This window comes from Ascaphus truei, chromosome 7, assembly GCF_040206685.1.
Source record: "Ascaphus truei isolate aAscTru1 chromosome 7, aAscTru1.hap1, whole genome shotgun sequence".
Classification (NCBI taxonomy): Eukaryota; Metazoa; Chordata; class Amphibia; order Anura; family Ascaphidae; genus Ascaphus; species Ascaphus truei.
This window is the reverse complement of record NC_134489.1, coordinates 69,169,109-69,181,622: the sequence shown is the minus strand read 5'-3', so window position 1 is coordinate 69,181,622 and position 12,514 is coordinate 69,169,109. Positions and strand designations below refer to the sequence as shown.

Genomic DNA, 12,514 nt, shown 5'->3' with positions numbered 1-12,514 from the left:
GGATTGCTTCTTTAAAAGATGCAGTGTCACTTCTTAACAAATACAAGGAGCACATTTTCAATGGTATTAAGTTTTTAGATATTCAAAAGAATGTAGGCCCTCACAGTGAACTCTGAAAAGTACAACTGAATCTATAAAAGATATCTAATCCATTTAGGGTATATACCCAATTCGCAGAAAGAATGGCGCAGCAATTTCATAGTTACACAGGGCTTCGTTACAGAGCAGTACTAGGAAACAGTCATCTACATTATTTTATATAGATATTCCCCCAAAATATAAAACTACTGAAAGGTTTTCACATTGAAGCATTTAATAAATATATAAACTTTTTTTATTTAAAGTTTACCAAATAGGATTAGCATTTGTACTAGCTAGATCAGGGGTCTGCCACCCGCGGCTCTTTGACTAAATACATGTAGCTCTGTCCGGGAACCTGGCCGGCATGAGGGGGCCCTCACTTTGCAGCCAAAACCTTCCCTCCCCTTCCTCTTAACCATGTCGGTGTGGAGCGCCGGATGTCCGCATCCACCCTCTTGGCCATTCCAACGCGGGACCAGACCAGGTCACTTACTGCACCCAACTTAAAATTCTTGAATTGAGTGTGGGGGATGGAATGAGGTTGGGGCAAGAAAATAATGAAAAAATAAAGCCCCAATTCTGATGGAAATTTGTCGCATGTTAATGGTAATATACCTATTAGTGTGCAGTACATGTATGTATGCATTATGTGTTTGTGGGGGAGAATTCATATTCATGCATGTGTTGCGGCTCTCTAAATATTTTGGTCAAAGCGAGAGAAAGAAGAAGAAAAAATGCTCTACCTTGAAAGGTTGCAGACCCCTGAGCTAGATGAAGGGGAACACAAAGTATTACTACCACATATGTATTACCTGAGCTTTTGTATTAAGTTACAGGATACAAAAAAAGTCAAAGTAGTTGAAGCTGCTTCTTTCATGAGATATTGATTTTCACAGCAAGTGTGTAAAAATCAATATCTAATTGCTTGCGATCTTGTAAACAGTACATGAAGGTACCTCCGTTTATCTTCCAAAGTCTTATGATGGGGAGTTCTTGAAGTAAGAAAACCATTGCAGTGAGGAATTAATGTGAACTATTGGAAAAACAGGTACTCCACTTCTAGTTAAAGTTGAAGAGGAAATATAATGGATCATTCAACCCACGAGGATCAATGTTCTTTTATTGTGGATCTTCTTCCGTACACTTTTTGTTTTTTTTAAAGCTTCCAATATTGTAAATTGTTGGGCAAGATAGGCTTAAACATGTGTGAAATACAAGTTAAAACCTATAGAGACAAGTTATTAGCAGTGGGTGTCCCTACTTTGGAGTGGGTCTCACTTTTGCTGTCTGACAGAATTGCATATAGACGAACATCTTGCAATCTGTACTTTTCCACTGAAATGCGATGCTTTATGTATTCGTGGTTAAATACGGACAAGAATGAGAAGTCCTGTGCTATAGCAGGGATAGGATGAATTAGGTCAAGTAAAGTGGTGTCCATGTGGAGCACTGGGCTTAAAATAGGAGTTGTGCAAAATAGGTCACAGCTGCAATTTAAAAAAAATAAATATTAAAGGCCATCAAAGAAATAAGTCCTTTTCATAAGAGATTTCCAAGTAAAAGTTGAAGAGAAATTAACCTATCTTTACGGCATTAGTGGTAAATGCATCCTTAGATTAAAAGCATATTTATGTTGTATTGAATACATAACTAGGAGCATAAATGTATCTTTATTTCAATGTTGAATTGTGGCCCACTAATGCACTTTAGATTTGATCTTTTTACAGAATAAAAAACTTTTTTGTATTTAAAAAATAAATTGCCTCTACGTATTTTCATGAAAACGATGTTATGAAAATATTACACTGTCAAATCTGCCCTTCACCCACTAATAAAGGAGCACTCAGAGGGGAATGTACCTCCTTTTTTTAGCATACTGATGGAGCGGCCGTTATTCGAACACATCTCGGCGCCGATTTTGCGTTATCTGCTGTTCTCCACGCAGCATGAACGCGGCCAATCACCCCAGGCACCCGCGGTTATCGCGGATATTTTGTTTGAATTTCATGGATTCTGTTTCTTATTTTGCAATAAAATGGATGAATTGTAATGTGTACAGTACTGTGCTACTGTGTCAATTTCATGTTTTTAATAGCCAGAACACTAAAATTCGTTTTTCTGCACTCGCTGCGCTCGCATCTTAGTGCAGGAAGGCTGGAATTCATCCTGCGGTTTCAAATCGGGATTCCGATGTACATGACGCGTGAAGTGTTCGAATAACGGCCGCTCCATCAGTGCTGTGGGTACAGTATGACACAGGGGGTCTCTGGAGTGGAACGTAATTTCCATTCTGGGGACCCATACTTCCTGAGATACAGCCATAGGTGCTGCGGGTAATTCCAAGCTCCTGCGAAATGCAGATCAAAGTGAAGACAAGTTCCCATGGCCCGCGTTACATTTAAACCTTAATTTTATTTCCCCAGCAGGGAATTGTACTGGAGGGCCCCTTCGGAGGTATCTCGGGAAGCAGGTGGGTCCTCGAAACTGAAATTAAAGCGGTTCAGTGTCGGAGACCGCTGCTTCCCAACTATGCATTAAATAAAAATGCAGGCAGAATCACTCCTTTATCATCAGACTCATAATTCAATAAATGTTTAATCCTTATTTTTTTTCAGCCTATACAAACATTTAAAACAACAACTGCAAACCTCCTAAGAGACATAATATATACTCTGTATGTGTAACAAAATAAAGAATTCTACATTGATTGGTATTATGCAGAGTTAAGGGCAAAGTCATAAATGACATTGAAAAAAATTGCAATAGAGGAAATTAACATGAAAGGTGGTTAATTTACATTATTTGCAGTCACTGAGCATTTCACAATGTATGAGAAAAAGGAAGACAAATGTACACACACACACACACACACACACACACACACACACACACACACACACACACACACACACACACACACACACACACACACACACACACACACACACACACACACACACACACACACACACACACACACACACACACACACACACACACACACACACACACACACACACGAGGGAGTGGCTCAGTGAGTAAAAGACACTGAGTGGCACTGAGAGTTTGAAGCAGGGGAGCCTGGTTCTATTCCCGGTGAAATACATAGATTGTAAATTCCACGGGGCAGGGACCTGTGCCTGCAAAATGTCTCTGTAAAGCGCTATGTATAACTAGCAGCGCTATACAAAAACATGCTATTATTATATTATATCAGGGATAGAAAAAAATGTCTAAAACTAACCCCTGGGGCTTGTGTTACGGTGCAAAGCTCACTGGCCTGCCGCAAACGGCAACAGCACGCCAGATTCAGCTAGCTTAGTACGATATCAAAACAGCCACGGTGGTGACTGCTGACAGGTCGTTAGCACCGCAGTGTGTGGCATGCAGGGGTATGGGGTGAGGGGGGTGGGGAGAAGCAGAGTGCGTGAGGCTTGGGGAAAGGAGAGAAGGAGAGCTCAAGGACTCTGCCCGTCCCTAATCTCAATGATGTCAGTGTCGGCGAGAGTGAGAAAGTGTGACAGGGAGGGTGCGGGTACCACTCAACAAAATGTTTGCTTTGAACAAGTTTTTAAAATGTTGTCCCACCCTCCCCCTCAACATATATACTGTACATATACACAAAAACTTGAAAGGAGGGCAAGCACTCCCACTGTTAATGTATTGTAACTTGTAGACTTAACATGGTACAGAGACGAGAAAATATAAAAAGCAGGCGACCAACATCTCTCCCCTTATTAGGAAAACTAGGGATGTTGGACCACTGACACTTTTACCCTATACCATTCTATATGTTTCAATATGGATGGGCAAGTTCAGATTTCACTAATCCAAGTCCCCCTCTCCTCCACCTTCCTGAACTCCAGTGGTTCATATTAATTTGAACATTTAAATACACTGCATGTCTACATCTATATAAAAGCCTTAGGTATGCATCCGTACAAAAAGGCGTGTGTGTGTGTTCTAAAAAGAAGGTGGTAGCACACCATAACCAAAATTATATATAGAGACGTTTAAGTGTTTAATTAAAAACTAAAACCACATTGCTGGGTATATTCTACATTCAAAAGTATCCAGTAACAGTGGCTAAATGAAATAGCCACTACTTACTCAGTAAATAATTTACTGGGCGAAGGAATTACTATTTGGTTAAATTGCTCACGCATGTAGCAAAGACATTTGATTTAACACCATCCCCAGATCCATGACCTTAGAATTATGTTTCTTTAACTCAGGCACCAACAAGACTAAAACTGGAAACTCTGAGGCAGGAGTATTTTGTTATTGTATTGTTCTATTGTGTACAGCACCATATGTACATATTTATATCTATATAGTAATTTGATAATTAGATCTCACATTAAAAGCAAAAAAAACCTCTTACCCGTCTGTAGAACAGTCTCTGGGTCAACAGAAGGAAGGAAATTGAAATCCATAGACCTTGAAATGAAAATGCAAATATTTATGTAGAAATGGCTTACTATTAATGCATGAAAAAAAATTTTTAAACAGAATGTAAGCCGTTTTGTAATAGGGGGGAGCTGTTACTCTCTACAATTTCTTGATTGATTTCACTAAACCTTTGGGACATACTCTCTCAGGACAAGCTAGTCAAGGACAAATCTTAAAGGCGTTCTAGAGCGGGGAGCCCAGGGTAGACTCTGGTTGCACTGGGCAAATTGGGAAATCAATATGGCCACTGTGGGTCAGTCAGGAGATGATGTGGTGGCATTCTATTGGTAAATATAAACCAATACCAATTGGCATGTTTGTAGCCTGCTGCCATATTTGTTTTTGTGTGCGACAAACCAGTACAAAAAAAATAATCTATACATTTCTGAAACCGGGTCCATGGATCAGCTCAATTGGCTCCAGGGGATACCACGGTTCAGGTAAAAAATTATTTTCAAAAGTTCCCAGGCAGAATTGCTGTTTTAATCTTCACTTTTATCAAACATGTCTGTAAAACCACACATGCCCACCATGCATAATCCCCTTGTGTGCCTTCACAAAGCAGTATAAAGATGGGTGAACACTACGCTATTGGTTGCAATAAAGATTGAAACTTTAGCCAACAGATTAAATACTTCACCCTCTTTATAGGGTTAAAAAAAATAAAAAAATAAAGTGAATCGGTGAAAAGAAAAGCCACCCCAAGTAAATCATAAAAGAGAAACATTATGTGGCATATGGTGAAGAATAATACTGTACAATATTTAAGAACTTTCCACTACAGTGTAAAGAAACACTAATTGCATCCCAAAATATCATATGCCAGAATTAACGTTAAAAAAAATAAAACTGAATGCTTCCCAATTTAAGGTTTGTGAAACTTACTTTTCCAAAGGCAAAGTGTCACCCATCTTGCTATTGCCTTTTTGTTCTTGGGAAGTAATCATGAAATTATCATTAGCCAAGTAGTTGATGTTGGAAGATAATGAGTGGTTGATAACATAAAAATTACAGTGTCCCAATTAAACAGGAAATCATTCTGATTTGTTATAGGACACAAATATGTGCAATTTTTAATTTAAAGCAGCAGTTCAAGCAATATCCTACATGTGTTTTTTTTTTAATAAATCAGTTCTGTACTATGAGAAAATACTTTACATGTAGCAATAAAAAAAATGTTTTTAAAGACATTTTTAATGTTTCTAATGTAGGAAGCATTTCTAAAGTGACAGCCCCCTTCCCCTTCTGTTAGGCTCTCTCTAGCAGTGCACCAATTGTATCTAGAAACTGCCCATTCAATCATATTCCAGGACTACATTGCCCAGAATGCTGTGCAAGAACTGAATTAAATAGCCCAGAGCAAGTGATTGATTACAGGAGAACGGATTAATCTGCAGCTTAGCTAATCACTTGTCAGTGTGCAGATTGTATTGATGCGCATATTGAATGGGAAAAAACAAATATATTATTTAAAAGAACGGCAGCTTGAACTGCAGCTTTAAGGGCGATTAAATCTTTTTTCAAGAAAGCCAATTATATCAGTGTTTTAAAAATAAAATTCTCTCTGCTAAGTGCATTTGTCCCCCTCTCTCTCCCCCCCCCCCCCAAAAAACAAGATTAGACCTCTTCTCCCATTTAGTTCTGGACTGGCTCCTGATGCCCTGAACAATTAGGTATTTAATACATTTTTGGATACCTCACAAACTTATAATCAACATCAACTGTCTACTAATAATATTCTCAAATCCTCTTCAAGCACAAAGATAGATGAAGTGTGGTTGGTAAATTATTAGTGAGGCAAAACACTACAGGACACACACAGCCCACATTTCAGTAAGTTTAAGGCTCTGTCGAGCAGGGGTGCACAACTCCAGTTCCCAAATGCCAACCAACAGGTCAAGTTTTCAGGATATCCCATCTTCAGCACAGGTGACTGAATCAGAGACTCAGTCACATGTTTAAGGGCTACATATTGGCAACTGAGGCCATTTTTACAATTTTGATTACAAAAATCTTACACTAAAGTATTTAAAAAATATATTTTGTTTGAAAACAAGGCGAGCCAAGAATTGGGAGGCGTTTCATTTCCTGTGGCTGCTCCATTTTGTCTGTTATCACTGGTGTTCAAGAAATGCTTGCACAGCCTGAGCCTCGCTCTCCACCTCCCCATATCTTTTATTGGTCCTCTGGTAACAGGGTAAGGGTGCATTTGATTGACAAATACTCCTCCATTCAGATATCCCGAAGAAATGCAAAATTGGAATTAACTTTGAGAAACCAAATCTTTTATTTTAGCATTGTTAGTTTAATCAAAGGAAGCCAACTTGATTGTTAATTTATTTACACCGTTGCTGTTATGGCTGCTTTTTTGGTGGGATTTCACTTTTAATTGGCAAAGGGCCTTCAATTTTCCTATCTTATTTCCTGGTTGGTTCTGGGAGGCAGGTGACGTACACAAATTAAAATGATGATATTGTGGTGGCCCAGGATGGTGCCACCTGTAAATTTCACAAACCTCTCTTTCTCGTTCTGGCTGCCCTTATCGCTTCCATTGTTGATAACAGCGAGTTCATCCAGCAATGAGGTAGACTCTTTAGTGAACTTTTCAAATACCTAAGTTGCAATTGCAGAGGGGAAAAAAAATACTATTATTTCAAAAGAATAAGAATTTTCCGTAAATGGCATAGGATGGGTGCATCTTATCTTTAAAGATCCCATGTGTAGCTACTTAATCCTACACAACAATAATACAAACAAAATTGAAAAGTTTGATGATGCGTGCATACGTACGCACACCAAATGACCAGCACTCTCAATTTGCTATATGAAGAAAAGCATGTTTTTATTGCAGTTTGAAAGACGTTTCTCTCTCCATAAGACCATTATCAAGATACATATATAATATACAAACACACACACATCTGATAATGACCTGATAAGGATATGATGTGGGGATGAATAACTTTATTTTTTACAGTGTTGCAATGAGGCCGCACTGCGGACCTGGTGCCTTACCAGGTACATAGCAGTGTTTTCCTCGTTTCCTAGGCGGGAATGGAGGGTTAAACCGAATCGAAACAGAAATTGAAGGTATTCCACTACCACTTTCGTTACCGGGGGGTTGTTGTGGCCATGTGATTGTTACCAAAGTGATCACATGGACGCAAATTAGGGAAGTCCAATGGCACTCAGGTGCCGCTGGACTTCTGGTACAGTACCTAGGGATTTCTAACATAATTTTTTTAAATTGGGCAATTTAAAGTCTTCCAGCATATATCTCCAATTATCCTCAAGTGTGGACTTCAATTTAGGCACAAGACATTAATACTGAACACCAAACCCAGTAGGGTACTTCTGATGGGCAAGTTATACTTACTAGCCTTTTATTCAACCAATCCATATGATCATAGGTAAGACTCCCACCAAATTCTTCTGTCAGCTGGCAGGGTTCTATGTACCGTGTTAGCTTGTTACCGGACACTAATATAACCTATAAAGTAAAAGCAAATATATCTTTTTACAAGGCAGGAGTCAGGAAAACCAACATTTAATGTACTGCGACCTGAAGCAATACATCAAGTGGCATCATATGTAAGAAACATGTTCGTCTTCACTACACACCTTTTTGACCCCAACATCAATCTTGTGTCACTTGTAATAAAGATTAATCATTTTATTTCATATGACACCGATCACACTGACCATTTCTTGTAACACTTCAAGAAGCAAACATCATTCTCTTTATAGTTTGAAATGGTATACTTATGAGTGCTGTATGACACAGTTATCATGTAATGAGCGTAGCATGGAGGTAAAAATCAAGCCTTTCTCGTTTCTTAATAAAAACATTTTTGGTGGTTTTATTTTTTGGGAGGGGGGGGGGATATTAAAATTTCTTAATACATTTCGTAATCAGTCTAGAGAGTGTGTCCTTGGACACCAGGTACCCCCATCCTTTTCCCGAAACTGGTTTGTTTTCCTAAAAATCTTTGTTCCATCCAAATTGATTTTTGTTTGTCGGACCAAATCCAAGCAATATCACTTTTGGGGTGGAGAGGGGGTGGGGATGGTTTAAGTAGGAGAGGGAGAATAGTGCCAAAAAATGCTAAAATTATCACTTGGTTTAAATGGAGTCTAGAAACCACCATCGGTTTGTACTAAAGTCTACCTGATCTAAATGAACAACTGTAAATGGTTCGACAACTGATAAGGCATGAATTTCACTCACTGTTCTTTCAGATGTTAGAGCAATCACAACAGCCATTATTCTTGTAATGCACCTTAAAGATATAATGTAAATTGGTTCAAATGTGTCGTCCATTTATTCATTTAACACTAGATTTAAATCCCAGGGCTTGACAAAAGGCTTAACCCAAGTTCTAATTTTTTTGGTTGCTTGTTAGAAACCGATACATTAAATCATTATTGGCTACGGGGCTTTTGGAACAGAACTCCTAATGCCACACTTGAACTTGTACTTTTAGAGTACTAATAGCTAGAACCTTGTAAGCTAGAACCTTGTAATAAAAAAATAAATGATTGGAAGAATGGATGTCTAATAGATACTTGACCTCTTTATTCATCCCAGATTCTGTAATATATTTTTTATGTAGACTGCTCTCTGGGTCTTAAAAAGTGGTCTACTACTTAATATGGGAGACTCATGTTGATCAGCATGTTCCTCACAATTTCTATGCCGTTAAAGCTATTCATGGTTCTTTTTCAAGGAGTAAGAACTGTTGGATGAGGAGTCACATAAAACACCCTCCCCCGGGACATACCAATAAAAAACAGCTGAAAATAGTCAGTATACATCAATAAACTTGTAATACAACTCATAATTTATACCTATTCTGATTTAATCTCGGTTTTGAAAAACGCTAATAGATTACACATTTCACCATTAGATTATAATCACTATTGTAATCTAAATATATACAAAATCAAATGGAATGTTTTATAGAGCTTGTGTAATAAATATATCGTAAACAGATGAGAAGCTTCCAAAATGAAATCTCGAAACACACGTCCATATAACTATGTACGAGTTCAATTAGTTGCTAAATGGAATAACATAGGAGTGGCAAAAACTGTATAAATCAATACATGTCTATTAGGAACCATATACATACTTGCTTTTCTCTACTGTAGCATCTTCATGTAGCACAGAGTATTACTGTAATAGGGTAGATCAGAGGTGCGCAAACTGGGGGGGTGCAAGATTGTTCAGGGGCGCACGGCGGTTGCAGAGGCCCCGCGCTCTTCCCCCAAGGCATTTAAATTAATGCCGGGGGATTGCGGGAAGCAATGGCAACGCGGCGTCAGGGTCATGTGACGTCACATTGGCATGGCAACGTGACATCACATGACTCCGTGGGGTCATTTGACGCCGGAGAGAAGGTAAGGGAAGGGGGGCGCGAGCAGGGAGGGAAGCAGGCAAGGGGTCGCAACAGGGAAAAATTGTGCATCCCATGGGTAGATAACGAGATGTTTCAAATTACAGAAAATATATTGGGTTGGGAAGAAATGTTTCAAATCTTATTCTGAGTTTAACCCCTTAGGTACCAATGTAAAAATCCAGAATGCATCTCTGTGATTATTAGTCCTATCCCCACCCGCTTCATTGGCTTGACATGCTCTATGGCTATCCACTTTAAATTTGAAAAGTGTTTAGACACTGGATGTGTCAGATCTCTTTCCAATTCATCTCGTGTTCCATGATGCGCTGTTTTCATAATCTCGTAGTCAACCAGACATTGATTTGCCCAGCTACAACTCTAAAGATAAACAATATGATGAGTATTGCACGTAATAAAACAATATATTTTGAGAATGCTAGATTTGTCTTTATTCAACTTGTTTTTTTTTTTTTTTGTAAGTGCGAACAGATTTTGCAATGCCTGCAGCTAAATGATCCCAGGAGTGCAGGAAAAGATTTCTAGCTCTCTCTCGGAGAGTTAAAGGTACTTGGTGATACTATGTTACCAAACATCTGAGATTTCCAGAAAACAAACCTGGGATCAAATGCTACCGTCTTTCTCAAGAGAGGATCTAGAGAAAATGTTGCAATGTTTTTTGACTATTGATTTAATTACAAATGTTTGTTTACTATATTGTGTAATGAAGGAAGGAGACTCTTAACATGAAGAATTATTCTTGTCCATTACTGCCATGATCATTACCATATTTCCTGACCCTAAAATGAGAAGAATCAGAATCAATCAAGTCACTTGTCCCATAGGGACAGGTAGAAAAGTTTAGACACTGAATGTCTCAGATCTCGTTCCAATTAATCTTGTGTGCCATGATGGGCTGTTGTAATGGTCTCGTAGTCAACCAGACATTGTTTTGCACAGACACAACTCAAATGATAAACAATCTGTATTGTAAAAAACCTGATCTCCTCCCTTCCCCCCTCCATTCTCCTTCCTCCCCCCATCCTCTCTCCTGCCTTCCACCCTCCCTCCTCTCTTCCACCCCCTCCTCTCTTCCACCCCATCCTCTCTTCCCCTTCCCTTTTCCACCCCCCATCCCACCCGTTCTCTCTCCTCCCTTCCCCCCACATCCTCTCTCCTCTCTCCCCCCCCATCCTCTCTCCTCCCTCCCCCCATCCTCTCTCCTCCCTTTCCTCCCATCCTCTCTCATCCCTTTCCTTCCTCCCCCCTTTCCTCCCATCCTCTCTCCTCCCTTTCCCCCCCATCCTCTCTCCTCCCTTCCCCCCCCATCCTCTCTCCTCCCTTTCCCCCCCCATCCTCTCTCCTCCCTTTCCCCCCCATCCTCTCTCCTCCCATTCCCCCCCATCCTCTCCTCCCATTCCCCCCCCTCGCCTCCCATTCCCCCCTCATCCTCTCCTCCCATTCCCCCCCCCATCCTCTCTCCTCCCTTTCCCCCCCATCCTCTCTCCTCCCTTCCCCCCCATCCTCTCTCCTCCCTTTCCCCCCCCCCATCCTCTCCTCCCTTTCCCCCCCACTCTCCTCCCATTCCCCCCCATCCTCTCCTCCCATTCCCCCCCCATCCTCTCCTCCCATTCCCCCCCCATCCTCGCCTCCCATTCCCCCCTCATCCTCTCCTCCCATCCCCCCCACATCTCCCCCCCCATCCTCTGCTCCCATTCCCCCCATCCTCTCCTCCCATTCCCCCCCATCCTCTCTCCTCCCATTCCCCCCCATCCTCTCTCCTCCCATTCCCCCCCATCCTCTCTCCTCCCATTCCCCCCCATCCTCTCCTCCCATTCCCCCCCCCTCGCCTCCCATTCCCCCCTCATCCTCTCCTCCCATTCCCCCCCCCATCCTCTCTCCTCCCTTTCCCCCCCATCCTCTCTCCTCCCTTCCCCCCCATCCTCTCTCCTCCCTTTCCCCCCCCCCATCCTCTCCTCCCTTTCCCCCCCATCCTCTCCTCCCATTCCCCCCCATCCTCTCCTCCCATTCCCCCCCCATCCTCTCCTCCCATTCCCCCCCCATCCTCTCCTCCCATTCCCCCCCCATCCTCGCCTCCCATTCCCCCCTCATCCTCTCCTCCCATCCCCCCCACATCTCCCCCCCATCCTCTGCTCCCATTCCCCCCATCCTCTCCTCCCATTCCCCCCCATCCTCTCTCCTCCCATTCCCCCCCATCCTCTCTCCTCCCATTCCCCCCCATCCTCTCCTCCCATTCCCCCCCATCCTCTCTCCTCCCATTCCCCCTCATCCTCTCTCCTCCCATTCCCCCCATCCTCTCCTCCCATTCCCCCCATCCTCTCCTCCCATTCCCCCCATCCTCTCCTCCCATTCCCCCCCATCTTCTCTCCTCCCTTCCACCCCCCATCTTCTCTCCTCCCTTCCACCCCCATCCTCCCCTCCCTTCCACCCCCATCCTCTCCTTCCTTCCACCCCCATCCTCTCCTCCCTTCCACCCCCCAAACCTCTCTTCCACCCCCCCAAACCTCTCTTCCACCCCCAAACCTCTCTTCCACCCCCATCCTCTCCTCCCTTCCACCCCCCAA

At 41.9% G+C, this 12,514-nt stretch overlaps 1 protein-coding gene across 4 annotated transcripts in view; it reads right to left on the bottom strand.

Moving 5' to 3' along the window:
- The window catches only part of SESTD1 (SEC14 and spectrin domain containing 1), a 151,251-nt gene that overhangs the window by 46,632 nt on the left and 92,105 nt on the right, over positions 1-12,514 (bottom strand). For all 4 annotated transcript variants that reach the window (XM_075608930.1, XM_075608932.1, XM_075608931.1 and 1 more), the window contains exons 6-8: positions 7,910-8,023; positions 7,049-7,146; positions 4,466-4,521 (exon numbers count right to left, since the gene is read on the bottom strand). In XM_075608930.1, coding sequence (XP_075465045.1) covers positions 4,466-4,521; positions 7,049-7,146; positions 7,910-8,023 — 268 coding nt within the window. The remainder of the gene's footprint in view (positions 1-4,465; positions 4,522-7,048; positions 7,147-7,909; positions 8,024-12,514) is intronic.